Source organism: Herpailurus yagouaroundi, unplaced genomic scaffold, assembly GCF_014898765.1.
Source record: "Herpailurus yagouaroundi ecotype Mexico unplaced genomic scaffold, PumYag 142, whole genome shotgun sequence".
Lineage (NCBI taxonomy): Eukaryota > Metazoa > Chordata > Mammalia > Carnivora > Felidae > Herpailurus > Herpailurus yagouaroundi.
Genome location: NW_024412397.1, coordinates 53,874,397 through 53,901,816, shown reverse-complemented (window position 1 = coordinate 53,901,816; position 27,420 = coordinate 53,874,397). Strand labels below are relative to the sequence as shown.

Sequence of the window (27,420 nt, the reverse complement as noted above, 5' to 3'; positions counted from 1 at the left end):
TGACTTTGAAATGAAAATGACGCCTCAGCCTTTTTTTCTTTTTTTTTTTTTTTCAATGAAGCATTGAAATGTTATTCTGTCTTATAGATTTTACCACTTCTCTGCTCAGAGAAGTTTGGCTTGAAGCAGAGATCATTCATGTGGGGAAAAAATTTAGCTGATCATCTCTTCACTGAAAAGAATAAGGAATTTCATGTTGTTTCTGTGCCCCCATCCTCTCCTCTTTTTCCCTCCTTCCCTTCCTCTCTACCCCCTTCTCTTCTCTCTCCCTCTCTCCCTTCTCTGTGTAATGGTTTTACACAATTTATTTCTCACAGTTACTATAACTGGGCTTTGGCTGCTCCCATGATCCTTAGCTTGCAAGTATTCCAGAAGAGTCTGCCGAAGGTGAGATGATCCACCATTTGTTTTCTAAGTATCTACAACATATGGTATTTAGAAAAATTCATATGTGCACACTTCTAAACTAGATACTACTCAAAGTTTTATTTAAAATTAATTTAATATTCTAGCACCTGGCACCCAGGTGGCTCAGTTGGTTTAGTGTCTGACTTCATTCAGCTCAGGTCATGATCTCACAGTTGGTGAGTTGGAGCAACATTAAAAAAAAAAAGTTTTTAATGAAATTAGATTAATATTACAGAAGATCCAAAGATTTTTATGTGCCCACTCAAATTATCTCATGCCCCAAATCTAGGAAACTTGCTGGGCTGCCATATCTTTGTCATTTTTATTAGATGTTTATACTGGTTTCTGGTTGGGTATAAAAGTTGAGAGATTTGATTAATTGTTAGCTAAATATGGAATGCATGAAAAGGAATTCCTCTCATTAATATGGAAAGAAGCAGCGGGACGAGGGTGATGTGCCCACCAGAAGTGTGATATTAGTGTGATTGGATAAGATATAGAACCTGTGATATAGAACCTAAAGATTTGTTCTAAATCTGTCAGCGCAGTTGGTCCTCATAACTCATGAGAACATGTTTTCCAGTGGTAGAGAAATGAGAGCAGCACCTACCAGCCCCCTGCTCCTGTTTAGCCAGACCACCCAGTCTCATCCCATAGAACTGCTGCAAAGCCGTGCTACCACGAAAGAGGACTGTCCATCTGTCAGAGGTGTTACAAACTCTGGAGGAGTTGGGAGGTGTAGAGAATGTTGCTCACATTCCATAATAAGGCACTGTCCTGCAGGGGGATGATAGAAAGCAGTTGGGTGTTTTGTGACTGACAGATGACTAGACTGACCCAAATTGATTGTTTCCAGGCCACAGTCGAGTCCTGGGTCAAAGATAAGATGCCAAAGAAATCTGGTCGCTGGTGGTTTTGGCGTAAGAGAGAAAGCATGACCAAACAGGTAACGGACCCGGAGAGGTAATTTTTTTCCATGGGCTGAAAAGAAGCAAATTTTTCATTTTTTCAGAAAACATTTTTGCCAAGCACAAGAAAATCAATTTGGGCTTATAATACTGTCTTATGGTAATTATAGCCGCCATTTATGAACAGTTTGATGTGCAGGTACTATGCTAGATGCTTTACGTACATTACCCTTCTACCTTTACTACAGCCCTTCAGTATAGATGTTTGAGTTCCCATTTTACGGGGCGCCTGGGTGGCGCAGTCGGTTAAGCGGCCGACTTCAGCCAGGTCACGATCTCGCGGTCCGTGAGTTCGAGCCCCGCGTCAGGCTCTGGGCTGATGGCTCAGAGCCTGGAGCCTGTTTCCCATTCTGTGTCTCCCTCTCTCTCTGCCCCTCCCCCGTTCATGCTCTGTCTCTCTCTATCCCAAAAATAAATAAACGTTGAAAAATAAAAAATTTAAAAAAAATAAAATAAAATAAAAAAAATAAAAAAAAAAAAAGAAGAGTTCCCATTTTACAAGTAAAGAAGCTAGGGCACGAAGAGGTGAGGTGAGTTGACCAAACACGCATAACTGGTGAAGGACAGAGCTAGGGTTTGGCCAAGGGTTCAGCTCCAAAGCCTCTTTCCCTTTACCCACTCACTATATTACCTTCCAGACAGAAGCAAGAGCTTGTTCTCCTACTGAGGAGGAGGCAGTGGGGGCGGCGGCATGGGGAACCTCTGTTCTGTAGTACTGGTGTCCCTGGAGCAGACCGAATGAATGTGGACCAGTTGTATTATAGTCTCTGACTTGAAATGGTGCTCTTTTAAAAGTTTTTACTTCTGGGGCACCTGGGAGGCTCTGTCAATTGAGTGTCCAACTCTTGATTTGGGCTCAGGTCATAATCTCACAGTTCATGAGTTTGAGCCCTGCATCGGGCTCTGCAATGACAGTACAGAGCCTGCCTCGGATTCTCTCTCCCTCTCTCTCTCTGCCCCTCCTCTGCTCTTGCTCTTCCTCAAAATAAGTAAATAACCTTTAAAAAAAAGTTTTTAATTGTTTTGTAGTGAACAGCTTTTGCATAACAGCATATGACTTCTGTCTCAGATTTCTGTCCTTTGGCTCAAAATAGAGAAAGGCTGTTTCTTAAGCATTTTTAAGTTAGGGATTCAGAAAACCATTTTGCTTATTGCTAGAGAGGGCTGCTGATAAATTTTTACCTGTCAGTCTCTGGGGGCAGGTGGGGAATAATTGCACATCGCCATTTCTGTCTTGTTGTTTTAGCTGCCAGAGGCCAAGGAAGGAAAATCCGAGGTACCGCCAACCAGTGACCTGCCATCAAGTGCAAAGGAGCCAGCCGGTGGCAGGTGGGGCACCCTGTCCTTCCTCCAGACTCACAGCACTTGCTCACTCACTGCTTTTTAGCCATTGTATTCAAGCTGATTTTGACAATTTTGATTAATTTTTGGTCAGAAACTTCTTTCTCATAGGGACAACCATGACCATAAGTGGCTTGTTTGTGCCACTCAGAAGATAATTTCTGGTTTTCTAAAAATTATAAGCAGTTTAGAGGAGTAAATACACCCATCACTGCTTTTTAAATGCTTTGCTCCCATCCTGGAGCCATGGAATCAGATGCCTATAAAGTGGAGGCCTCTGAGAAAGGGATCTTGAGGAGTCCTAAGATGTGCTATCCTCGGTGTCTCCGCCCCCTAGCTTCCTATCCAACACAAAAGGGAGATGCAAAAGAATTTCAGAGGAAGCCTAGTGGGCTCAGTTGATAAAGCATGCAACTCTTGATCTCGGGGTCATGAGTTAGAGCCCCACATTGGGGTAGAAATTTCTTTAAATTAGGGGCACCTGGGTGGTCTAGTTGGTTGAACATCTAACTCTTGGGGCTGGCACAGGTCATGATCTCACAGTTGCGGGTTGGACTCCCAGGCTGGGCATGGAGCCTATTTAAGATTCTCTCTCCTTCTCCCTCTGCCCCAGCCCCACCCCTACTCACATGAGTATACACTCTATCTAAAAAAAACAAAAAACAAAATTAGTGTGGGTCCTTTTCATTTCTTGGAAAATGTAGCCCCTCTTGGATATTTGTATTGGCTGGCCCTGAAAGGAGGTGCCACTATGCACCTTGTTCTCATTGCTGCTGTTCTTCTACTTGCCCAGCCAGATTTTTTCCTTCTCCTCCTGCTCCAGCTCTTTAATTCAGTTGCTGGTCTGAGCCTGAGCTTTCATTTTCTTGCTCTTTACCCTCTTCTTTCAAAAGGGGTTTATAGGGCACTTGGGTAGCTCAGTCCATTAAGCATCTGACTCTTGATTTCAGCTCACAGTTTGTGAGATTGAGCCCCAAGTCAGGCTCTACACTGACACCATGGAGCCTGCTTGGGATTCTCTCCCTCTGTCCCTCTCTCTCTCCACCTTGCCCCCACCCCCTCGCTCTCGTTTGTACTCTCTCTCAAAATAAATATTTTTTTTAAAGGAAGGGTATATAGAATCCTTTTTATTAGTTTTTTAAATTTGTATAAGCAATTATATTTTCTACAGTTTGTTATCTTTTGAAATGTATGTTGTCTTTTCAACAAGAGTCAGTAGACCTAGTGGCATTCACTGGTCATAGCAGAAAATAATCAGTCATAGCCAGACTGCTGGCTAATCATGAGAGGAAGAAGGTGGTCTTCTCCCTTCATGATGTGAATACTCAGGCACTGGAAATCGAGTGAACAACTCTTCCCTTCCCCGGAATGGATTTAGGATCTCTTTGTTTCCTTGATCCTAAAGAAAAGCTCTTGTCATTAAAATGCCCTGCTGCCTCTTCAGTAACTGGATTGCTGTTGATAGGCCGGCTGAGGATGACTCATCCAGTGATGAAGGGTCACAGGAGCTCGAAGAATCCATCAAAGTGGACCCTGTTCCCACAGAGCCCCCAAGCCATGGCAGCACAACCTCCTATAAAAAGTCTCTTCGACTCTCTTCAGACCAAATTGTGAGTCCTGTGTGATCCGTGTGGATCCAGTCAGATTACTTTAGTAACTGTTTAATTGGACATGCTTCTTGCACCACCTCAGACTTCTACTTCAGTCTCTGAGAGTGAACCAACAGATAAGTATTTTTAACCTTCTTCCCAGATGTACCTTACATAGCCAGGCCATCACTTTTTTTTTTTTTTTTTTTTTTTTTTTAGGAGCCACAACAACAGAGAAATGTCATTTTCTTACTTAAATTCAGTTTCCTTTTTCCTGTTGGTTTCCCATTCCCTTTCACACATTTTCAGTATGAAATGGTCTCGCTGTGCCCTAGGGCGGTCGGGTGTGGAGGAAGAGCAGAGACATTTGGTTTTTTGGAGAATCAGAAAAATTTCTTAGAATTCCAAAACACCATTCAGGCAGTGGCTCCCTCAACTCTTTGTGAACAAGCTGTGCACGCAGCACTGGGCTGTGTGTGTGCCAACGCAACAGAAACCATCCTGCCTTGAGCTGACGCCCTGAAACACTGGTGGTGGTTTGTAAATATTCAGACCCTGTTGAGAATTGTATGTTTTCAGCTGATTTTTTTTCTCTTATTATAGTAATCATATTTATGTATTTCTTTCCATTCCTTATACGTTTCTGCCATATATATATATATATATGTATATGTACATGTATACACACACACGCACACATATGTGTATATATGTATGTACACATACATATATTTCAGAGATTAGGAGATTAGAATTTTTTTTCACTTAACATGATACCTTTGTAATCTCTCAGTGACTACATATTATTGGAAACTGACTTAGTTGCACATAATTTCATCAAAGTGATACACCATGAATTTTCAAAATTCTCCCTTTATGATTTTCTTTATTCTCTTACTTTTTATAAAAGGCAAAACTGAAGCTCCAAGATGGCCCAAATGATGTTGTGTTTAGTATTACAACCCAATATCAAGGTACCTGCCGCTGTGCAGGGACCATTTACCTGTGGAACTGGAATGACAAGATCATCATCTCTGATATTGACGGAACAATAACCAAGTAAGCACGAGCCCATGGTGGGTGGCAGGGAGGAGATAGGTACAGGTCACTGTGCAATGGGGGGCAGGATTGGGGGAATCCCTCCTTGACCACCATCAGGAAGTGTTTTTTTTGTTTGTTTTTTTTAATTTTTTTTTTTCAACATTTATTTATTTTTGGGACAGAGAGAGACAGAGCATGAATGGGGGAGGGGCAGAGAGAGAGGGAGACACAGAATCGGAAACAGGCTCCAGGCTCTGAGCCATCAGCCCAGATGCGGGGTTCGAACTCACGGACCGCGAGATCATGACCTGGCTGAAGTCGGACGCTTAACCGACTGCGCCACCCAGGCGCCCCAGAAAGTGTTTTAAACTACACGCATGGAGACTTGAATACAGAGGTCACACGTGGTCACACACAGGATCATTCTGTGGATGGAGGAGATGGGTGGACCTGTACAAATTAACATCAGAAACTTTTAGCAAGATTTAGTTATGTAGTCTCTAAGTTCTGGCATTAAAATTTAAAAAAAAACTGTTGAGATTAGGGAGAAGAAAAAGAGGATGTGTTGCGAATTATCTCTGAAAATGAACATCTGGCTCTTGTGTCTGATTCTATTTTTAGAAATTCCTCTGTGAGTGTGCAGGGGACTGCCTCACTGCTATGCAAGCTGTGACAAAATCACCCTTGTAGATTATATTGTCCCCCCACTCTGCCTCTACCCAGTGGTTTTTGGCAGCTGGTATTTAAATAGGCAAACACTTGGCTGTATATGCTTCGTTTTCTGATACCTTTTCCTATTTCTTCCCTCTCAGGTCTGATGCTTTGGGGCAGATTCTTCCACAGCTGGGTAAAGACTGGACTCATCAGGGTATAGCAAAGCTCTACCATTCCATCAATGAGTAGGTATCTTGTCCCACATGGCCACGTACTCAAGTGAGCTAGAATTTTGCTTTAAGAACTACAGAAAAATGGCATACATCAGTCCATGGAAATTGTGTCTTCATGATCCAGATATTCCTGCTTTCCTTTCCTGTAGCTTCATACAAAGAAAAGTGTCAGCTGCCATTTCTGGAACATGAGCTGTGTATCAGTCATTGCGTTACATGTTTAACCTGTACCTCTCATCCTCACGGTGCTAGGAGTTTGAGGCACTACTTATATATATCTGTGGTTATAGTTATCATTGGGGGGTTAAGCTTTTACAGAAGAGCCAGATTTACATTTTTTTTTAATTGGGGTTGCTTTGTTGTTGTTTAAGAGAACAAGTAGGAGGGAGGGGTAGAGAGAGAAAATCTGAAGCAGGCTCCACACCCAGCACAGGACTCGATCTCACAACCCTGAGATCATGACCTGAGCCGAAACCAAAAGTCGGACACTCAAAAATCAAAAGCCACTTCATCGCCCCTAATTGGATATTTTTAAGTTGGATTTCACTGAGTAGCTAATACTTGCATGCATGGGGTCATCCATGGGGTCCTGTCTGTTGGGGCAACAGAGAAAACAGTGCTGTGGCCTTTGTGGGACCATAATCCATATGAGTTAAATAGATTTGAAAATTTAGTGTCTTGGGGCGCCTGGGTGGCTCATTCGGTTAAATGTCTGGCTTTGGCTCAGCTCATGAGCTCACAGTTTGCAAGTTTGAGCCTTGCATTGGGCTCTGTGCTGACAGTTCGGAGCCTGGGGCCTGCTTCAGATTCTGTGTCTCCCTCTCTCTCTGCCTCTCCCTCCCTCATGTTTGCTCGCTCACTCTCTCTCTCTCTCTCTCTCTCTCTCAAAAATAAATATTAAAAAAAAGGAAAAAGAAAACTTCGTGTCTTAAGCATTAGTTGAGAATGCCATAGTATGAAAATTGTATGCCTGTTACCCATGATTTTGCTCCTTGTCTTACAGAATGGTTTGCGTTCTACAAATTGTCTTTATAAATGAGATCCTTTGCATCTTGCCTTTATGCAGATAACTTAAAGATAGTCCAGGGTTTTTGTTCCGTAATCTGACTTTCATTGACTGGTTGCTGAAGATATATCAGTATTTATAAATTTAGCATAATCCCTAGTTGCATATATCCCCATTTTTCCCTATGATGTTTTCTATGGAGAAGTGAGAACTTTATAATCCTAACTACTTTCCTTATTAAATTTAAGAATTTGATTTTCACAACAAACGAAGGGAGCTTTATTTGGATCTTTTAAAAGAATAGTCCCTTTTTTTTTTTTTTTTTTCCATTTTTGCCACAGTATGTGTTTCTAAACAGGATGTGTTCTCTTTTCTTTCAGGAATGGCTACAAGTTTCTGTATTGCTCCGCCCGTGCCATCGGCATGGCCGACATGACCCGTGGCTACCTGCACTGGGTCAATGACAAGGGCACAATCTTGCCTCGGGGCCCTCTGATGTTATCCCCTAGCAGCTTGTTCTCTGCCTTCCACAGGTACACCTTGTGTGTGTGCATGCGTGTGTGTGCACATGTATGGGTGCATGCGCCTGCTCGCGCTGGGGGAAAGGGTCTGAATAGGGAGGTTGGAGGTCAAGCTCGTCATAAGGGTTTGTATCTGATTCTGAGCTTCGGCATTTCTTGGTTCTTCGGCTCCCCCAGACCCAGAGCATTCTAACTCAGAGCTCATCCTAGTCTGTGTCAAACACGGTCCAAAAATCAAGCTGTCACGTTTTCTCCTTCCCTAAACACCATCACTCAGAGTCTTAGTCTTTCTTGACTGGCAAAGGAAGAGAAAGAAAGATATCAGTTATAAAATATTTTAAGAAATGAGTGATTGTGAGCACTAAAATCTTTTCAGGATCACATACCAGGAAAAACTACCATTTCAGGTTTGGTCATTGTATTTGTACTTTTTTTTTTTCTCCCTAGGGAAGTGATAGAAAAGAAACCAGAGAAATTCAAAATAGAGTGTCTAAATGATATCAAGAATCTGTTTGCCCCCTCTAAGCAGCCCTTCTATGCCGCCTTTGGAAACCGTCCAAATGTAAGTGTGTAGCCTTTGGTATGGTGGGTAAAATTCAGAGGCGTGTATTTTTTAGGGTACAGCCCGGATATAATTGTCAAACCAATTGTATAAACAGAATGAATGTTCTGCTAAATGGGTTTTCATTTATCTGTTCCAAATTTCTGCTGTTGGGTCCTGTAAGACATCTGCCCTAGAGTTTTGGTGTATGAGAAAGGGCACTTTCTCTTTGTTTCTATGGCTTTGATTCCATCTCCTCGGGCAGTCCTGACTCCTGTGTAAGTGGTTCTAAGCCATGTCCTTGGATCCACCCCAGAGAGTGCTCCGCCTTCGCGAAAACTTCCCAGCCTGCCTACCCACACACGGGCCCTCAGTTTCCAGGCGTGCGGAAGGTGTTGCCACCTGGCCTCTGGCAGGCAGCAGGGCCCCTCTCCCATTCCAGGGCCCCTGGCGTCTGTCAGCCCCCAGTTTTCTGACTCCGAGTGCCCTTGGGTTTGGCCCCACTCTTTCAGTTTGTCTAAAGTTCAGTTTTAGCAGTGGCAGAGGGACACTGTGCCTGCACTACGTGTTCCCAAGACAGCCTTGTGTTCATACTGTTTTTCTGGCTCACAAGGAACCAGAGAAGCATCTCCTGATTTCTTCTCTCATAATCACCTTATTTAATGTTTTCTTCTGCAGGATGTCTATGCTTACACGCAAGTTGGAGTTCCAGACTGCAGAATATTCACCGTGAACCCCAAGGGTGAATTAATACAAGAAAGGACCAAAGGGAACAAGTCATCGTAAGTGTGCTCCTCCTCCTCAGCCCGCAGCCAGGGGTGGAGTTGGGAACAGAGATTCTGAGGATTAGGCCCAGCTCGAAATATCAGTAGTGTACCTGTCTGTTGGAGGCTTTCCTCTTTGCCTGGGTGTGTCCTTCTCTGTAATAGTGTCTGTACTGGGATCACTGACTATTTTAGACTTCGAAGAGGAAGTCTGTGTCCTGGGAAGGGATGCATGCCCGTCTCAGATCCTACTGCATTGAGGAATCTCTGTAACTAGCTTCACGACGTGCAATCCTGTGCTCTTACATCAATTTCAGAGTAACACTTTGTGCGTTTTTCCCCCAATCCCTTCTCTTAGGTATCACAGACTGAGCGAGCTCGTGGAGCACGTGTTCCCACTTCTCAATAAGGAACAGAATTCTGCCTTTCCGTGCCCAGAGTTCAGCTCCTTCTGCTATTGGCGAGACCCGATCCCCAAAGTGGACCTGGACGACCTGGCGTGAAATGGCATCTCCAGGGGCGATCCTCCATCACTCGCCTCGCAGCAAGGGAAGGTGACCAGCACTTCTGCTGGACAGAGGACACTGGGCTACCCTCCAAGCCACAGGTGCAGAATGGGACTCAATGCTGACAGCCAGGCACCAGCAGGCACAGGGAGAGCTCCTGAAGTTGGAACTGCTGTCATCCTTCCCCTTCCTAGGCCTGGCAGAGCTGTGGCTCAGTGCCCTGGGCAAGCGGGCAGGGGAGGACTCGGACCTGACCTTGGAGGCCTGGGCTCCTATCACTGGTCGTCCTCATACACGCGCTGTGTCAAGTGTGTGCTGGTGCTTCTTTAACTGAATAATTTAAAAGGAAGAAAAAAGAAGCTAAATAAGAGTGGACCAAAACATGTATAAAGTAAAAGTGTTATCGTTTCCACTGGGCAGTTGAGAGCGTTTCTCTCTAAAACCAGGGCTTTCTTTATGGGATCAGGGTCCACTGAGCTGCCAAAGGTCCAGTTAGTGATTGATGTTGGTTCACACCGCCTATGCACATTTCTTCTGTGGGCGCCTCCTTCCCTCCTGTGGTGAGACAAGACACCTGCTCAGGCGGGCTGCTCTGGACAGGGGCCCAGGCCACCGTCCCAGCCCCGCAGATGTGGGCTTCTGGGGAAGGAAAGTCCCTTAGATCACCGTCTTCTCAGCTGTGGACAAAGCCAGGGCAGACAGGTGTTGCTGGGCCTGCTTGGTGCCTATAGGAAGAGTACTGCCAACAGCAGAAGTAGATTGGACAAGTAACTGATCTGTTTTCAGAGAGGCCTTAGAAATGCAAATACATACTTGTGTGGGGTTCTGGAAGAGTCCTTTTCTCTGCTCTGCCTGCAGCTCAGTTTCTCCGCCTGGTTGTAATGAGACATGTCAGTCTCAGAACAGCACCGGGGGAGGGTTCTGCCCCATCAGCCCCTCCAGAACCGGGAGCCTCAGTGTCAACAGTCACCTCAGTGTTCGAAGCCAGAGAACTGTTGGAGAGGAGGATTCTGTACACACACACAGGCCTCAGCTGGGAGGGAAGCGGTGAGCCGAGTTCCAGAGCAGCGAGGGGAGCTGCAGATCCAGGCGCCCGCTGGGGATGGTTTCCTGTCCCCCTCCCTCTGCCCACCCCCCCACCCACCGACCCCCCGCGCTCGCCCGTAGTTGTACTGTGGCATTCGCTCCCCCCCCCCCCCCCCCCCCGTTTTAGTTGGCCCCACCCCAGTGATAGTGATCTAGAGATGGAGAAATGGGAGTAGTTATTTTTCCAGATTGGAGAGTCGAAGTCCTTTGAGTTCAGCTGTTTCTCCCAGCACTGTTGGATGCGGTGACAATGGTAGAGTCCCCTGAACGCAGTTCTCAGTGGCAGAACCTGGAGACATGTGTTCCCAGAGGAGGAATGACACCTGCTTCTTCCAGTGCAAACCTGCCCACCTTAAACAGTTCAAAGACTAATTGTTTAATGAGTTTATTTATGTACAGTAGGTTAGGCAAACTAGGTTATGTTTATATGAAATTCTGCCCAGTTAGCGAATCAAAATCCTGGCAGAGCAGCGTGCCGCTATTGATCTCATAGACGCCACAGCGTGTCCCCCCCATGTTGGCTTTAGAGGGAGAACATGAGCTTTAGTAGGGCTTCTCTGCACATGCACGGTACGGAAAATCTTCTATACCTTCTGTAGTGCTTTTCAGGTTGTCCTTTAAAGAGTTTTTGATTAGACAGTTTTTTCCCTTGATAAGCTCTTCCCTCTGGACACACAGGCTTTGTCAAGGTCCAGGCCAGGAACCCGGGTCTCCCAGCCGTGTGCTGAGGGTGGCAGACCCCTCTGTCCCCGGTGTCCATAAGCACTAGACTTTGTCATTTTGTTGCTGCAGATTGATCGATCCAGTGGGTACGTTTGCTAATTAACGTGAGTCTTTTTCCTTATTTAAAAGGAGTCCCTCTTGCTGAAAGTAGATGATTACTATCACTATAGTGTTCTGAAAGTATTAAGTGTGTGCTGAAACCCATTGCCATTTGGTACAAATGACATTTGTTCTTTCTGTGAAAGAGCGTTACCCTTGAGTGTGTTTGTACACAGACCCTTACGATGGTGAGTTAATGAAGCGTTAGCCTCGCGCTGCTTTCGGTGATGGGTGGTATCACGGGGTGATTGCAAGCTGATCGGGCTTTTCTAAGTCGTTCTCTAGGCTCCCCTGGTGAAACGGCCTTGGCCCGTCTCCCTCTCTCCAGTTCACCCTGACTTGAGTGTTTGTCTTGATGCCCATGTGCTGAAGAAGCTTGTCTGGTTGTGTTGTCGACATCTGCGTCTCTGGCAGGCATTAGGAAGTGCACGTGCAGGCCCGGAGCTTGCACACTTAGCCCCCCTGTGTGAGGACTGTGTTTGCTGTGCTTTAAAACCATCTGCATAGTTTCCAACTAGAAAAAGAAAAAACTTCCTAGTGTGATGTCCTAAAATGAAAGCTGCTGATAATCACTGGGAGAACAGCCAGGAACAACAGCTACGTGACTGGAAAGTGCCTGTGCCCTGTAGCGACTGCGTGTGGCCCTTTCGGACTTCATTGTTGAAGGTGTGAGCAAGACCTTTTAAAAACAGGTAGAAAGTAAATGCTTTCTAGTAAATGCTAGTTGGTGAAAACAAACTCTTCCAGGAAATTTTATCATCTTTTTAAGTTACTGTGGGAAGCCTTGTTTTCCTCTGCTTTAGAACATGCTGTGTTTAATGAAACTGGTTAAAAATGGAGTTTTTGTTTAAAGTAAGTGCTCTTTCCAGGTGAAAACTAGTTTTTTTGGTTTGTTTTGAAGGTAAGAAAGGGAGGGGGTAACTTTGTTGTTTTAATTTAATAATTACATTCAGTCTGTGATGAAGTATTTGATTATTAGCAATGCCACTAACAATTTTTGAGTTGTCAGAAATTACTTGTAAACATCAGTACAGTACTCAGTCACGGCAAAGACAGTTATCCTAAGATAAATGGCTCATATTTTGGTGCAGTGTTTGATGTTCAAAACAAAATGTTACAACAATAAACAAACGTAAACTGAGTGCATTGGACTCCTTCCTTCAGAGGACATTTAAACCGTATTCTCTGTACTCTTGCCAGAAATTGATAATTTCCATAAATTAGCATTTTGATCTTTGCTGACACTTAAATTTGTCTACAGAAAGGACTTCTTTTTGGTGCTTATTTTTATAAAACCTGACTCCAGAAGTGCGGCTACACCCACAGGAACCAACCTCTCTGGCTTTGTACGTTCTGCCAGAGAATGATTCATTCATACATATGTAACTCCTGGTGTGTCCGCACTGGCATCCTCTAGACTGCTGCCCCCTCAGCCCTTCAAGGGTCCCCTGGGAGACCTGCTCCGAGCCTTCGCCACCCCACCTTTCACTAGACCCTCCCTCAAGGTGAGTACCACTTAGCACTCCTGATGTTTTCATCAGCCTAGGAGAGTCCAAGTGATCTTGGATCAAAAACCACATCCACATACTATTTAAATATCTTTTTATCCCCTCAGATTGCTGGCCCTACGAGGTGCAGCATACGCTGGATACGAATCCCAAAGCCCTCCTTGAGAGCCTGCCTTCCAGTATGGCAAAGCTATTCATTTCATGCTTCTTCACTTTGACAGGAGGGCAGGGCAGGGTGAGGGGACGGAGGGTCTTGGGGATGTACTTAGGGAATAGAAAGGAAGCGCTCAGAGGGAGAGTGACTGTAAGGAACTGGCTTCTAGTGCCTGGGAGCAGAGAAGCATGGGCTTCTTCCTGCAGCCCTGAAGAGTGCAGCCTTTTTCCCTCCCTTGAGGATAGGACAGTGTAGGGGGGGAAAGGAACTTGTTTAGAAAGTGGACATGGATATGTACGATGCCATGTTTTAGTTCTGCAAGCGTGGATTGGGTCTGTCTCCCTGATTGCAAACCCTTCTTTCAAACCGCAGATCACTCGTGAGACCACTCGAAAGATGATCGGGTCACTGAGAAAGCTGAATCAATGCGCTACCATGGAAATAATTTCAAATGCAGTGGGTGTTGATTTGCACTCTTTATTTGTGGTTAATCATTTAAATGAGGCCATTTGTTAATGTTGGGGGGGGGGGGGCGGGTCCCAGTCCTGTCTCTGTTTAAGTGCCCTGACCTTTTCCTCAGCAACAGCACCTTTGAGAAGTCATTTTCTGGTACCTGATTGCATCCTGGGCATGGTTCCTAGCTTAAAGCCTGTCAGCTCCTGGAAGGGACTGCTCCAGAGCTCCCAGGGTCCTGAGCTTGGCCAGCCTTGCGGTTTCCCTCAGTACAGAGGACGGCCTTTTCCTTTTTGAAAGATGCTGTGTTCTGAGAAGAAACTTCTGAGTTTTCATTTATTTTATCTTGAACTAAATGTAGGACCTGCTGTCATTAGATTTCATTTATCTTGCCTATCTTGGATACAGAGTGCTGAAATGTACCTTTTTTGGTAAATGAGTCAGTCTGCACTGAGAGAAGACGACCAAGTTTTTGGTGCTCTAGACAACCATCTATGGAGTAGAAAGAATGGTCCCTGTCTCCCTTCTGTCTGGCCTGTCTTTCCAGCTGCTGAGCATTTGTCCCCTTTGGCCCTAAGGTCTTTACAGGGAGGTGTGAGGGAGAGAGGGCTAAAGTATGTGCACGTGCCAGCTGGGTTTTCCTGAAATGCTCCACTGCATTGGGTTTTTTTCCATGAGTCATGTCTAGGTCGGCCGGTGATACAGCCACCATTAGCCAATTCCCCAGCTGTAGAAACAGGGAAGGAGAGTGCCCCTCCCCCCAACTCATGGATAGAGAGATCCAGATTTTAAAGTCCTAAAACCACAAACCTGAAATTCTTGGGTCACTTCTGCTTACCTGGGGGAAGGGGATGAGGAAGAAGGCTCCTTTCTGAAGTGTCCAGGGGCCACCCTATCATCTCATTTGAAAGCAGGCCTAGAAACTCACATAATTTTTACAGCATATGAGAGTATCCTGGGTGGCTGAATCGGGTAAGCGTCTGACTTTGGCTCAGCTCATGATCTCACAGTTCATGAGTTTGAGCCCCGCATCAGGCTCTGCTGACAGCTCAGAGCCTGGAGCCTGCTTTGGATTCTGTCTCCCTCTCTGCCCTTCCCCCGCTCATGCTCTGTCTCGCTCAAAAATATACAATAAACGACATTAAAAAATAAATTAAAAAAAAGAGTATCCAGTGGCTTGATTTCAGGCCCAGGAAACTTGTTTCTATGATCTACAACTTTCCCTGGGACTCTAGGCGACTTGCCTCTCCCAGGGGCACTTGATTGGCCAAAAGATTTTACCAGCCTGATGAGCAGAGACCACCTAAAGCTAAGAGTCTTGTGTCCTAGGGGTTTCTGTGGCTGCAGATAAAGGAGCAATGTGCCTGGGCTTCCCTGGAACAGAATGTGCTCTCCATGGGAAGATGCCTGCTTTTCTCCGATGATCTCAGCTTTCAGTGTGTGATCAGTTTTATGTTGGGCCTGTTGTTGCCGGGGAACCCGCAAGTCTGTAAAGCCGCATCTGCTGTGAGCTGAGGCGTGCAGTGAGCGATCTCATTGGGTCGGCCAGCTGCTGATTAGATGTGAATTTTAAGCATCCCCTAGAGGAGCCCCTCTTTAGCTGCAGAGATCACAGGGGGGCCTTGACCTCTAAGCACATCTGGTTTGTCTTTACAAGCAAAAATCAACCCCCAAGTGTATAGCTTGGATAGTGAGGGGTAACAGTGATATGGCTGAGATTTATTCAAGCTTACTTTCTACAAGCATAAAAAAATTACCTTTCTGCAGTTTGCTTTTTAGCAACAACTCTCAGTCCATAAGGCACCAGACTGGAGTAACCTGAAGTGTTTTTTCATCTTTATTGACACTCCCTGTCTTTGCACTTCAAATGTACATGTCATTCAAGGAGCCCCACGAGCTGCACAAGCCCCCTGTGCCTTCCTTCACAGCTGGGCATGGGCCCAAGTGAGCGGTGCCAACCAGCCCTGGGATAGCCCACCCTGGAGACCTGAGGTCTCTGGGGTGGCACGTGCCACCTCGGCACTTCAGTGCATCTGAACTTCTCTCCTGCAGGCAGCATAAATGCAGACTGTGTCCACAGGAACCACTTTGCCGGCCCGCCGCCTCTCAGCCCTGCAGCCCAGCAGCTCTTCTCCATCAGCAAGATGTGGTCCTGGGCAGCAGATTAAGCTCTGCAGTTAGCACCCAACGGGCCCGGCACAGGCTCTGTGAGCGAAGCCACAGGGGAGGCCCCAGCTCCTCAGGTGTCCAGTCGGAATGACAGAAGGTGGTGGCCCCATCAGGCACATGTGTCCTCACCACCTGCCTGGGAACTCTCGGGTGTGTGGCCTCAGCAGCCAGGTAAGGTCTGTATCTTGGGGGAGGTGTTGGGGCGTCTGCAGAAAACTAGACCAGTGCTCCAGTTACATACATAATAAACTGCATATATTAAAGCTTCCAAGTTCTCACAACGATCTTTCTTCTTCCCTTTCCCCAGGCACCCTAGAGGTGAGAAAGGAAAGGATATAAGAAAACCCCACTAAACGTGGAGTACATTTCATCAAAGTCCGTGTGAGCCAAGCGGCCCCCAGTCACCACGATGTTGACGCCATCTCCTGCCTTCAAGTGCACGATGAGGTGGAACGCCCCTGGGCCCCCACAAGTGTGTAGAGCCCCCTGGGGCCGGTGGTATTCCAGGAATTCCCTCTTGTAGCCGGCTGTATGCAGCTGGGCCACACTGGCATTGGAGACCGACAGGACAGCTTCCACGTACGCGTCCCTCTCAGGAGTGAGGGTGGCTGTGATCAGGTAGCGCCCATCGTATGGAGCCGTGAAGATCCCTGGGAGGATGAAGGCAGGCACTTGTCACACCATCACAGGACCTTTGTGACAGGTTATCGGTTAACCCAGATTTGGGGAACTAACCATCTCTGTTTGTCCAGGACTGTCCCAGGAGACCCAACGGGGAGAGGTGGTCACCCAACCTCTAGAAGATAGGTTGCCCTGAGGGGACGTACTTGCACTTGTCCTCCACCCACCCAATGACAGACTCCTTAGCTGGCCCAGTCCTCACTGTGACACTGTGACACCCCCTGTCTTCTGCTTGGAACATCTAGGAGAGGACAAATCTTGCAAAACACCCAGGATGTGCTCTGATGACTAGAACTCTCACCTACGCCCGGAGCAGCCGTCAGAATAACCTTCCCCATGCTGTCATGCGGTGAGCACGGAGAGGACCACCCACCCTTGCTGGAAGAGAGTTCAGCTGCTTTAACATTCCTGGCAATGGGGTACACAGCAGCTTCAGCGCAATGCTATGTGCATGGCGCAGGTATGAAGACGCAGGGTCTGCTCCTACCTCACCCAAGGTTTAGTGGGGAAGCAGCAGCTGCCCAGACCCTGGTTGCATTTTGGGAGTTTCCTCCATCATTGAGAGCACCCCAGGGCCAACTTAGAATAAGCCTCACAACCTGTGTGCTGGGCATAACATCCACAAAATGCCTGAGTTGCCTCCTGAGGAGGCAAGAGCAAAAAGAACCCATAAAGTTTGTCACTAACCCAGGGAGAGGCCACAGCCAGCCCTCCTCACTTGGAAGAGCCAGTCCCCCTGCACGGGATCAGTATACAGGTGGCATCCATTTGTGGCCAAAAATAAGCAGGCATTCACTGAGCCAGGGGCCCACAGGTTCTGAGCATGGGGAAGCAGGGGAGGTGGTGGTTGGAGGGAGGGGGATGGCATGAGGAAGGGTACATGGGTTGGTAGATAGACCCATTTGCAAAGCAGCAACTGTAGATGCCCCAAAGCCACAAGGGTCAGAGCCTACACCAAATGTTGGTGGGAGCAGCCACTTCCCACAGGCTGTGGGGAGGGCTAGGCACGGACCCCGACCACAGGCCAAAAGTGACAGAATGGAGGGCCCAGGAGCCAAGAAGGAATCTGGTGGACTGCCCTGAAAAATGGTCAGAAACTGCCAGGCCCTGCTGCTCCCTTCCCCAGCTTTTAATGACAAGTAATATAAAGCTCCACAAGTCTTCCTGAGGCACCAGAACGCACGGCCTCCTACGCCGCTTAGAGACTGCCTGTGGGGAGGCCTCACTCGGGGTCACCCAGAATGTGAAAGAAATGTCAGTCAGCATCTCTGCTTGCAAACGTCACCTGACCCGTCAGGGTGGACAAGCTGTCCCCACCACCCAGGCAGCATGGGGTGAGGGCCCCAGGGGGAACCTGAGCTTGTGGAGAAAGTGAAAGTCTCTGAAAGCAAAGGCTCTTCCCACACCCCAGCCTGGAGAACAGCAGAGTCCTGAGCTTGACTCCAGTTGGCCTGGAGGACCCCGAGTTCCTTTCCCAAGTTCCTTAGGTAACTTTTATGCTCACTAAAACCTAAGCCTTGTCCTAGGAACAGTGGGATTTAGCTAGATGGCAGGACGGCCGGGCAGGACAAACAAGAGAGTGAGGCCTAAAATCTCTGCCTGCCAAGGAACTCTGTTCCATCCGCCTCCTTGTAACCTTCCTGACCTCCTCCTGCCCTCACACCTGTGCATTTCCTCAGGGAGGACTTCTGTGGGCACCGCAGCATGCTGGCACTTGATGTGATCAGAGATGGGCCTCCCCAGCTTTGTGAGCTACTCAGGAAAGGTGACTGGGCCCTCGGCACAAGCCCCTGGGTCCTGCTTTACCCTGCCCCAGCCACACCTGGAGCTGTGCTTCCCTCCAGGAAGTGGGGCCCTGACACGCCTTCCCCTTATAGAGGAGAAAAGATGCCCATGTCTGGCCTTTCAGGAAGGAAGGCTCTCACTTCAGTCCCCAGGGACAAAGATGGACAGAAGCCCAGGCACAAGTGTGGTGGGAAGGAGGAAGCCAGGAACCCAGGGTGACCTCCGTTGTCGTACTGATAATCTGGGCGACAAGACAGATGCTGCAGGCAGGACCCAGGCCCACAGCTAAAGCAGTTCTATTCCAGAGCAGGAGACCCCGCAACCGGGTCCGGTCCCTTCCGGAAGGAGTGCTGTCACACTTTTTGGCTCTGTTAATGAGCCACAAGCCACTGAAGGAGGCAGGGCAGGGGTGGGCTCTCCCCCATCCTGTCCTGGGGTGTTGGGACAATAGATGCTTAGGAAGAAGACCTCCCCGGGGCTTGGAGGACAGCGGGGAGGGGCCAGGGTGCAGTCAGTGGTGGGCAGAGCCTAACAACAGTGCCAAGGACTGGTATGCTGCTCTCATGACTAGAAAAGGTCACTGCACATTCACCCACCCACCCCACAGCCTGGCAGCTGCAAACTTCTTCACCTAAAACTCCACAAATCAGGGGAGGAGCAACAGGGGCCAACTGGTCCCTCAGGCACCCACAGCTGCTCAGGCACCTTGGGCGTGGCGTCCCCACCCCGCACACAGGACAGGGGGCCCACTGGCATGTGGAGACCGTGCACCGCCTCAGAACTCACCAGTGTCGGGGTTGTACACGTCCCCGTCATTTACCAGCACTTTGTTAAAGAGGACGACACCCCCATCGCTGGGGAAAGGCTTCTGGGTGAGCCCCGCAGAGAAAGACACCAGAGAAGGCGCTGGAGTCCCTGGAGCAGAGAGGACATGAAGTATTCACAGGGATCAGGTTGCGCCAGTCTGGAGAGGCAGCCTCACGGTGCTGTTTGGCCTTAAGGTGGCAAAGCACTGTGGGACACAGGGCCAGGCCAGTCCTCGTCGGTTTGGGGGTGGGGACGGTGAGCAGCAGGACAAGCACTGTCTGGGAGTGGACATGTGAGACCGTGTGACACTGTGTGTGTGTGTCGGGGGCTCGTGGCAGGCAGGGAGTGGGGAACAGGAAGCTAGGCACAGCCACACCAGGCAGAGACCCAGCCAGTGAGCCTCACTGCCAACTCCATGGGCTGGGAAGATGTGTGAGGGAAAAGCCCTAGTCTCAGGCATGACTCAGACCCTCTCTGAGGAGCAAATCTTGGCGGGGGCCTGAGTCCCGTCAGCAGAGGTCTGTCCCTCGGCTGGTGGGCACAAAAGAGCTGGGCCGGGCCTCCACCCACGCTAATAGCTCAGAGGGAGGAGGCCGGACACGCAGGGGAGGGGCAGAGGCCACCGAGGAGAACCAGCCTCCCACCAAGGTCTTCCAGCAGACATACCTGGGGAGGCCACAGGAGGTGAGCTGGGGTATCCTGAAAAACAAAATGGGAGTGGGACATCAAACAGGAGCCCCTCTGTTTCTCCCGGCTCCTCCCACTGTTCTCCTTTAGACCTAGAGCAAGAGCGCCCCTCCCAAGCTGCCCTCCCAGAAACGGGCACAGCTGTACCCCCACTGTGCCTGCTTCCTCACTAGCCCCCTCTCACAGAGCAGAGAAGGTCCGTCAGGGCAAGCTGGCTGGGGGGATCCGAGAAGAAAGTGAGGCTGGATGAGTGTTTGATGGATGCATGGGAGGGGGTGGAAGCATGGATGGACAGGCAAATGCACAGCCCCAAGGAGTATAAACATCCCTAATGCGTATCCTCCTGGGAAAGGCATGTTTGTGGGGGGAGCCCTGTGATCTCTGCAGCTTGGGGTGGCTGAGCAGGGCCAAAGGAAGAGAACGGCTGAGGGCAAAGGTGTCTCCTTGTGTTCCCAGCATTGACCCTGCCTGCCTGGCAGCTGTGGTGCTTCGGGGATTTTGGAACTCGCACCCGGAAAGACCCTGCAGCAGACCCCCTAAGGCTCAGGCTGCCCCTCCATCTAGTGTCACCCCCGCCACTTGGAGGTGTCCAGCCACAGGGCCCTTACCTGGTGCTCCCGCAAAGCCCTCGGCGCTGGGGATGGGTCCCTGCCCCATCTGGCCATCCACTCCTTGGGGCAGGCCCCGCCCTGACACGCCCATCCTCCCTGGAGGCCCGGCCTCTCCAGTCTCCATAATGACCCCAGTGGAGCCAGGCAGGAAGGGCAGCCCTGTCCAGCGTGGCCATGCTGGTGGGGGCAGTGGCTGCAGGGGTCTCTTGGGTAGGACAGGCTGCTGGCCTGTGGGCAGACGTTCTCCAGGCTCCTCAGGAAGCAGGGGAGTACTTGGCCTCGGCAGAGGGGTTGGCTTGGGATGAGAGGCCTCCGTGGGGGCCTCCACTGGCCCTGGGTCGGAGGGCCTTCCAGGCACCTGTGGGGCCTTTCCTCGCGGTGGGGGCTGCGGTGCTTCTGAGGGCTCCTCCGCTGGGCATTTGGAAAATGGAGAGAAATATGCAGGATTAAAAACCTCAGACTTGACTGCTCAGCCACAGGCGCCTCTATGAGACTCGATGGGCTGGGCCCCCTGTGAAGATGTGGGCTTGGTGGCTGTCCCCAAAGCATCAAGAGTCACGGGCACTGCCTTGGGCCAGCACAGAGCAGCCACCACAGTGTGGGGGCAGCATGCCTCACGGCTTCAGAAGGGGGCCACAGGTCAAGCTAACCTTGGGTCACCCAGGAGCCGATAAGAGCCATGGGGACCCCCTGCACAGGGGTGGAGTGGGGGGAGATTTTCAGCCTTCCTTTCTACACAGTAGTCATGCTCTCCAAAACAGCACCATTCTTGGCCCCAGCACCAAAACTTCTGATTTCACCACATGATGATACCCTGGATATATCACAAATTACTGAAAGGGACCTGCTGAGCCCAACCAACAAATGTTCTCCCAAACCAGCTGGTGTTGGGGTCACTGTGGGTGGCTTCACAAGCTGGGACCCTGCCGAGAGCAGCAGATGCCACAGTGACCCCAGCTGGTGTTAGGGCGCTTAAGCCACCTCAGCAGCAGGCACAGAAACACCCAGCGCCTCTTGCCACAGCCTTATCACCAACTAAGGGGATTTCCACGGGAGGAAGTTTCTGATTCACATTTCCCTGCCCTCATGGGAGGGCACTGTGACACAGCCAGGAAGCGGCTGCCCCTTCCTCCTATGAATACATTCCTGGAACCAGCCTTCCATGAAGGCTTCCTGAGGGCCCACCCAACTCTTCAGTCTGTGTGGTACCTGCAGTGTGCCCAGGTTCCAAAGCTATACAATAAACATCCAGGCAAAATCAGTGATTGCATTTTGACCCACTGTCTAGTTTTGAAACTCGCTAAGGTAACTACAGTAATCAAACACATGCTCCCCTCCCCTTCCGCTACAGAGCCAGGTTGCTCACCCACCTCTGGCCCCCAACGGAGGCTATTTCTCAAACAGCCTTTCCTGACCAGTGCTCCACGAGAGACTTCAGCCCTACTGAGAATGATTCACCACTTCCTCAGTCATCCCAAAGATAATACAGAGCTAACACCTAGATGCAGAGAAGAGAATTCATGTGGTTCCGTGGAATAGCATCAGGCCGTAATTCTCTTCAGAACCACCACTGAGAAGGGCTGGGTTAGACAGAAACTGAGGCAGGTGGACTAAAGACATGTGGACACCAGCCACAGTGGAGGACAGGAGTAGGAGAACATGGAAACGCGAAGTCTACGCATTGAATCAAGAAGCTCCTCGCCCCCTTTTCCTGCTCACACCCAGGACACCTACTTATTTATAGCTTAGGTTGGGGATAGGGAGAATCTTCAAAATGACCCTGTAAGAAACCCACCAGCATAAAATCTTATCCAGTGCCTCACCTTTAAATGTGAACCATAGTCAAGATCACTTGATGTACCGAAAACCTCTGATAAGACCAAAACAAGCCAACCAACATACCAATGAAAAGGAACTCTGAGGAAACACACAATGCAAGAAAATAAAGAGGTAAAACCCTCAAACAGAAGACACAGTCCAAGATGCAAGAATACATTGGTATAAGAAAGGCATAATCAGAGGCACCCGTGTGTCTCAGTTGAGCATCGGGCTCTCTGCTGTCAGTGCAGAACCTGCTTTGGATCCTCTGTCTCCCTTTCTTCCCCTCCCCCATTCACATGTGTGCCCACATGTTCTCTCTCAAAACATTTTTTAAAAAGACATAATCACGGGGCGCCTGGGTGGCGCAGTCGGTTAAGCGTCCGACTTCAGCCAGGTCACGATCTCGCGGTCGGTGAGTTCGAGCCCCGCGTCGGGCTCTGGGCTGATGGCTCAGAGCCTGGAGCCTGTTTCCGATTCTGCGTCTCCCTCTCTCTCTGCCCCTCCCCCATTCATACTCTGTCTCTCTCTGTTCCAAAAATAAATAAACATTGAAAAAAAATTAAAAAAAAAAAAAAGACATAATCAGAGAATAAGGATGAGCCTTTGCTGATAAAAATATTCTTACCAAAAATAAGCAAATACAATGAAAGAGTTGGTAGATAAAAGCAAGGAAATCTTTCAGAAGGTAGGACAGGAAGACATGGGACACCTGGATGGCTCAATCAGTTAAGCGGTCAACTCTTGGTTTCAGCTCAGGTCATGACCTCACAGCTTTGGGGGTTTAAGCCCTGAGTGCAAAGCCTGCTTGGGATTCTCTCTCTTGCTCGCTCTCTCTCTCTCCCCCATTTGCACTGTCTCAAAGAAAGAAAAGTATGGAGACAGAGACGGAGAGGAAGGAAGGAGAAAATGAGAAAGAAAGAACTTTAAAAAAAAAAAAAAGGTAGGACAAGACAAAATGATGGACATCAGGAAGGAAAGAATAAGAAATCTTTCCTGAAAAAAAAATCAGAAAAACTGGGACATAGGATGATGAGGTGGTAAGGCAAGAATTATCAAATTCTCACACATACACACCATTTTATTTCAGCAAAATTATTGAATAAAAGACCTAAACCAAGATCTAGTCCGAGCACTGAGGAAAAGGGGAGATCCTACAAGCTTTCAGGGAAAAAAAATTAAAGTGTGACTTCAAATCCAAAAGGCATCAGGTTTGTCAACAACAGTACTAGAAACTAGAAGACAAAAGATCAAGGTCTTCAAATTTTGAGGGAGAAATTGTTAACCTCGAATTCTATACCCAACCAAAATGTCAATTATGATTCAAGAATAGGTATTTTCAGACATGCAATATTAAAAAAAACAAAAACAAATAAACGATCAGCCCACCCCCCTTTTAAGTCTATTTGTTTTGAGAGAGTAAAAGTAAGCAGGGGCAGAGAGAGAGGGAGGGAGAGAATCCCAAGCAGGCTCTGTGCTGACAGCACAGAGCCCGATATGGGGCTCAAACTCACAAACCGCTAAGATCATGACCTGAGCCAAAACCAAGAGTCAGATGCTTAACTGACTGAACCACCCAGGCACCCCTCAGGCCCCTTAAAAAGCTTAGAAAACATACTCCACTGAAACAAGTAAACCATACAAAAAAGAAACATTAAAAAAAAAAGTTCAAGACAGGAGAGAGGGTCAAGAAATTTCTAGGATGGTAGTGAAAGAAGTTTCAAATTGAAGTCCTTTAGCAAGTCCAGAGAATAAACAGTCCAGATTGGAGCAAAAAGAGAACTCCAGAAGGGAGCTCATGAATTCAAAAAACAAAAAATGATCTGATACTTTTTATGGTATAGAAAATTATATTGAGAGGGTATCCTAGGGTAAGAGGAATCCAAAATAGATACATAAAATCTAGCAAATAATACACTACTACTAATTCAAAGAAAAGCAAAACAAAAAGCAACAATCATTCAGCTGTACTGAGCTATTTAGCTCATAACAGCATAAATATTGGCGACTGATTGGCCTTTGATAACAGCATAAATACGGGCTATTGTGGTAAGTTCTAGTGGGAGGTGGGGAGGAGGGGAAGCAGGGGAGATATAAGCAAGCCTAATATATAAACTAATGCCTACAGCTGCTACATGATATATATAATGTCTAAATACTACATATATAATATCTGTATATAGAGAAATCTAAAAGTAATACATGAATTTAGAAACCTAGAGGTAAATATCAGGGGAAAACAGCCAAAAGAATTGCACGTGGCTGCCTCTGGGGAGCTAGAAGTGCCAGGGACGGGGGGGCCAGGGCCTGGTTTTATTATAAATCTCTCTGTACTATTTTATGTTTTATAAAACGTACTTGCAGAAGACCCTCCCTGAGCTGCCTGCACTCTGGGTGGGTCCTCCCTTCCCTCCTCCTCACAGGGAGCCCCTGGCTCAGAGCCCTTCCTCCCAGCCGGCCTGTCTTTCCTCTGGGGGCTGCCCCATCCACTCCCTCAGGCCTCTTTCCTTGCCCCCACAGCTCCTGCCCTTTAGTCCAAGTGTATGGGTCTCCATCCAAAATTTAAAAGTAAACACGTCCCCTCCGTCCTCAATGGACTGCAGTCGGCAAAGTACAAGCCCCTCACACTGGTCCTTATTTTCTTACCTGTTCCTACCGCACCCTCCAAACCACTGCTCTTCCTCTGAAAGCCACCGCTGTTCTCCCGGACCCCCCCACCCAGGCGCTGTCATATTCATTCACTCTCCCTCCCTCCCTCCCTCCCTCCTCGAAAATCTGCAATCGTCTTCCAATGCTTATAAAATCCAATCAAATCTCCTCTGACATCCTGAGTCCCCGCCACTTGCTCCACCTCCTCCTGCACCCTCAGTGTCCTCACTGGTGCCCGGCCCTCCTCTGAGCTTCCCTGGCCACACGCCTTTGCTTTCAGTGTTTACGCTGCCTAAAACAGCCTCTTCCAGCACCCCTCACTTCAGTCCCGGTTCAGAGACCACCTGCTCAGGAAAGCCATCGTGGATTAGCCCAATAGAGCTTGAATTATCCTGCCTCTGATCCTTGAGGCCCTTTGAGCCTCGGAGGGCTCTTTCAATTTTTTACTATTGTTTCTGTCATGCTGGATGATGAGCAGTTGAGAACACATTTTAATGATCTTTTGTCCCCAGGGTTTGGCACAGGGCCTGGTACACAACACTGCCGACATTTAAGGGTGTGGTGAATGAATGAAGGCTGGAAGGAGGGCAGGCATCATGGGCCACACCTTACCAGCCATTACCTTAGGCATCCTAATTCTGCCAAAAAATCATTGTCATTCTGGGGCCAAATAGGGTAATGCTGGTACACAGAGATGGTGAAGTTTCTTTTATGTCCATCACTCCCTCAACACTCAGGTTTATCACACGCACTGGAAGGCAGAAGGAAAAGAATGAACAAATATTTCCCTTGGACCAAATATCCCCGCCCCCCCCCCCCCAATCTCCATGGCAAGCACACCCATGCCTGGCTGGGGGCAACTGATTGCTCCGAGACAACCTGTCACCTCACGGCAATGCTGCCCTGGGTGCAGTCATTTCCCCCAGCCCCTGCTCCCCCATCTCATGCCAGGTGTTTCCAATGTATACGCATTTGTCACAAAGCTGTAACACAGACTGGACAGCATTTTGCTCATTCTGGAAAGATCACTCCTGGCAGCGGATGGCTTTCTGAACTCAACATGTGTTTCCAATTCAGAGAATGACCATTTGAACCGCGTTCTCCCGAAGAGCCCAGAGTTGCTGCCCTTGTGGTTAAGGCGTGAGGCTCACGCAGGAAGGGACGGCGCGGCCCCACGGGTGCTGCCTCGGGTCCGGGAACCTGCCCCAGGCTCCAGTCCTGATGCGCCCGTGTGGCCTCAGGCAGGGCCACAGCCTTCCCCCCCGAAGACGGAGAGGGACCCGGGGAGGGAAGGCCGCTGCTTCTCCTCTAGAGTCCATCTTACTAAAAGCCAATTTCGACTTCACTGCAACAAAGACCTGCCGAAGAAAATCCGCCCTAATCCTCGAGCTGCTAAGAACGTGTGTCTGGCTCCCCTGACAGGCTGTCTCTGCCTCCTGTCAGGGAGGCCTGAAGGGAGGCCGGTGGCCACGAGAAAGTAAACTGCAAGCATGAGGGCCCTTAGGTGTGCCTGGCAGCGTGGTGGGGTCTTGTTACACTGCCAGAGGCCGGGGGACAGACAGTGACCCCGGGTGTCAGAGGCTGTGCCCGGGACCCCGGCCGTGCAAAAGCCACTGACCCCTCCTACCTCATCCACCCTGTCCATTAAACGGGCAGCTCCACGGCGCCCTCTCGTCAACCAGGCAGAACTGGGTGCCAGCGAGACAGAGCGAGGGCGCGGGTGCTCATCCCTAACGGGGACACACGGCGCAGGCGCCAAGTCCGGCTGAGGGGGCATCCGATCTCCCGGGAAGCCGGGGTGCACCTGCAGGCCACAGCCGGCAACAACGCGACCTCCTTTCCGGACGCCATCAAGACGGGATTTCTACAAAAATCCTTCCAAACGCCGATATGCGTCCGGCAAAGCCGATAGGCCGTCACACTGCACGCCCATGAGAATGGGGCTGCTTGGAGGAAGCGGCTGCTCCTGCTCCCCGCAGAAAGGCTGAGGTGCAAGGGCGGCAGAGGGGAGGGGGAAGGCCGTGGAGGGCCGCAGGTGTGCTCTGGGCTGAGGAGTCAACCTACAGAAAACCGGACTCGTTCTGACGACACCTGAAGGGAAACCAGGTCTTCGCAGGAATGATTCTACTCGGAGCAAATGGTGACCCGGAAGCTGTTGTGGTTTGGGCTGGAACGAAAGAAGGCCTCCACGCCTACGAGGAGGGCTGTGTTGCTTACACCACAGAGGGGACAATGAGTCCCCACGTGACCACGCAAGCAGCCCCGGAATCGGGCTAAACAGCGAAAACGACTCTGCATTTCTGAAAAGTACAACCTAGAGAACACGGAGATACAGACAGCTGTACAAATATATCTGAAGTGGGAAGGAATCTGCAATCACAGAATCTCAGGGTTGGGTGGGCAGGGGTTCTCACCTAGCTGAGCCTCAGCATCGCTTGGGAATTTTTTTGTTGTAGAATTTCACAACCTGATTCTAAAATCTCTGCGGAAATGCACAGGGTCTACACTCCCCGGTTTTAAGACCTACGGCAATCGGGGCGCCTGGGTGGCGCAGTCGGTTAAGCGTCCGACTTCAGCCAGGTCACGATCTCGCGGTCCGTGAGTTCGAGCCCCGCGTC

At 49.0% G+C, this 27,420-nt stretch overlaps 2 protein-coding genes across 4 annotated transcripts in view; one reads left to right on the top strand and one right to left on the bottom strand.

Annotated features, from left to right (window-relative positions):
- Positions 1–12,622, top strand: part of LPIN2 (lipin 2) — an 86,500-nt gene extending 73,878 nt beyond the window's left edge. For all 3 annotated transcript variants that reach the window (XM_040479289.1, XM_040479287.1, XM_040479288.1), the window contains exons 11-20: positions 318–387; positions 1,265–1,354; positions 2,623–2,705; positions 4,183–4,327; positions 5,217–5,365; positions 6,160–6,246; positions 7,621–7,773; positions 8,209–8,323; positions 8,981–9,084; positions 9,425–12,622. In XM_040479289.1, the coding sequence (XP_040335223.1) occupies positions 318–387; positions 1,265–1,354; positions 2,623–2,705; positions 4,183–4,327; positions 5,217–5,365; positions 6,160–6,246; positions 7,621–7,773; positions 8,209–8,323; positions 8,981–9,084; positions 9,425–9,569 (1,141 nt within the window). In that variant the 3' untranslated portion in view covers positions 9,570–12,622. The remainder of the gene's footprint in view (positions 1–317; positions 388–1,264; positions 1,355–2,622; positions 2,706–4,182; positions 4,328–5,216; positions 5,366–6,159; positions 6,247–7,620; positions 7,774–8,208; positions 8,324–8,980; positions 9,085–9,424) is intronic.
- Positions 12,623–15,409: 2,787 nt separating this feature from the next.
- Positions 15,410–27,420, bottom strand: part of EMILIN2 (elastin microfibril interfacer 2) — a 52,199-nt gene continuing 40,188 nt past the window's right edge. Inside the window, exons 5-8 of the mRNA XM_040479286.1 lie at positions 20,333–20,746; positions 19,704–19,736; positions 19,017–19,145; positions 15,410–16,414 (exon numbers count right to left, since the gene is read on the bottom strand). Coding sequence (XP_040335220.1) covers positions 16,077–16,414; positions 19,017–19,145; positions 19,704–19,736; positions 20,333–20,746 — 914 coding nt within the window. The 3' untranslated portion in view covers positions 15,410–16,076. The remainder of the gene's footprint in view (positions 16,415–19,016; positions 19,146–19,703; positions 19,737–20,332; positions 20,747–27,420) is intronic.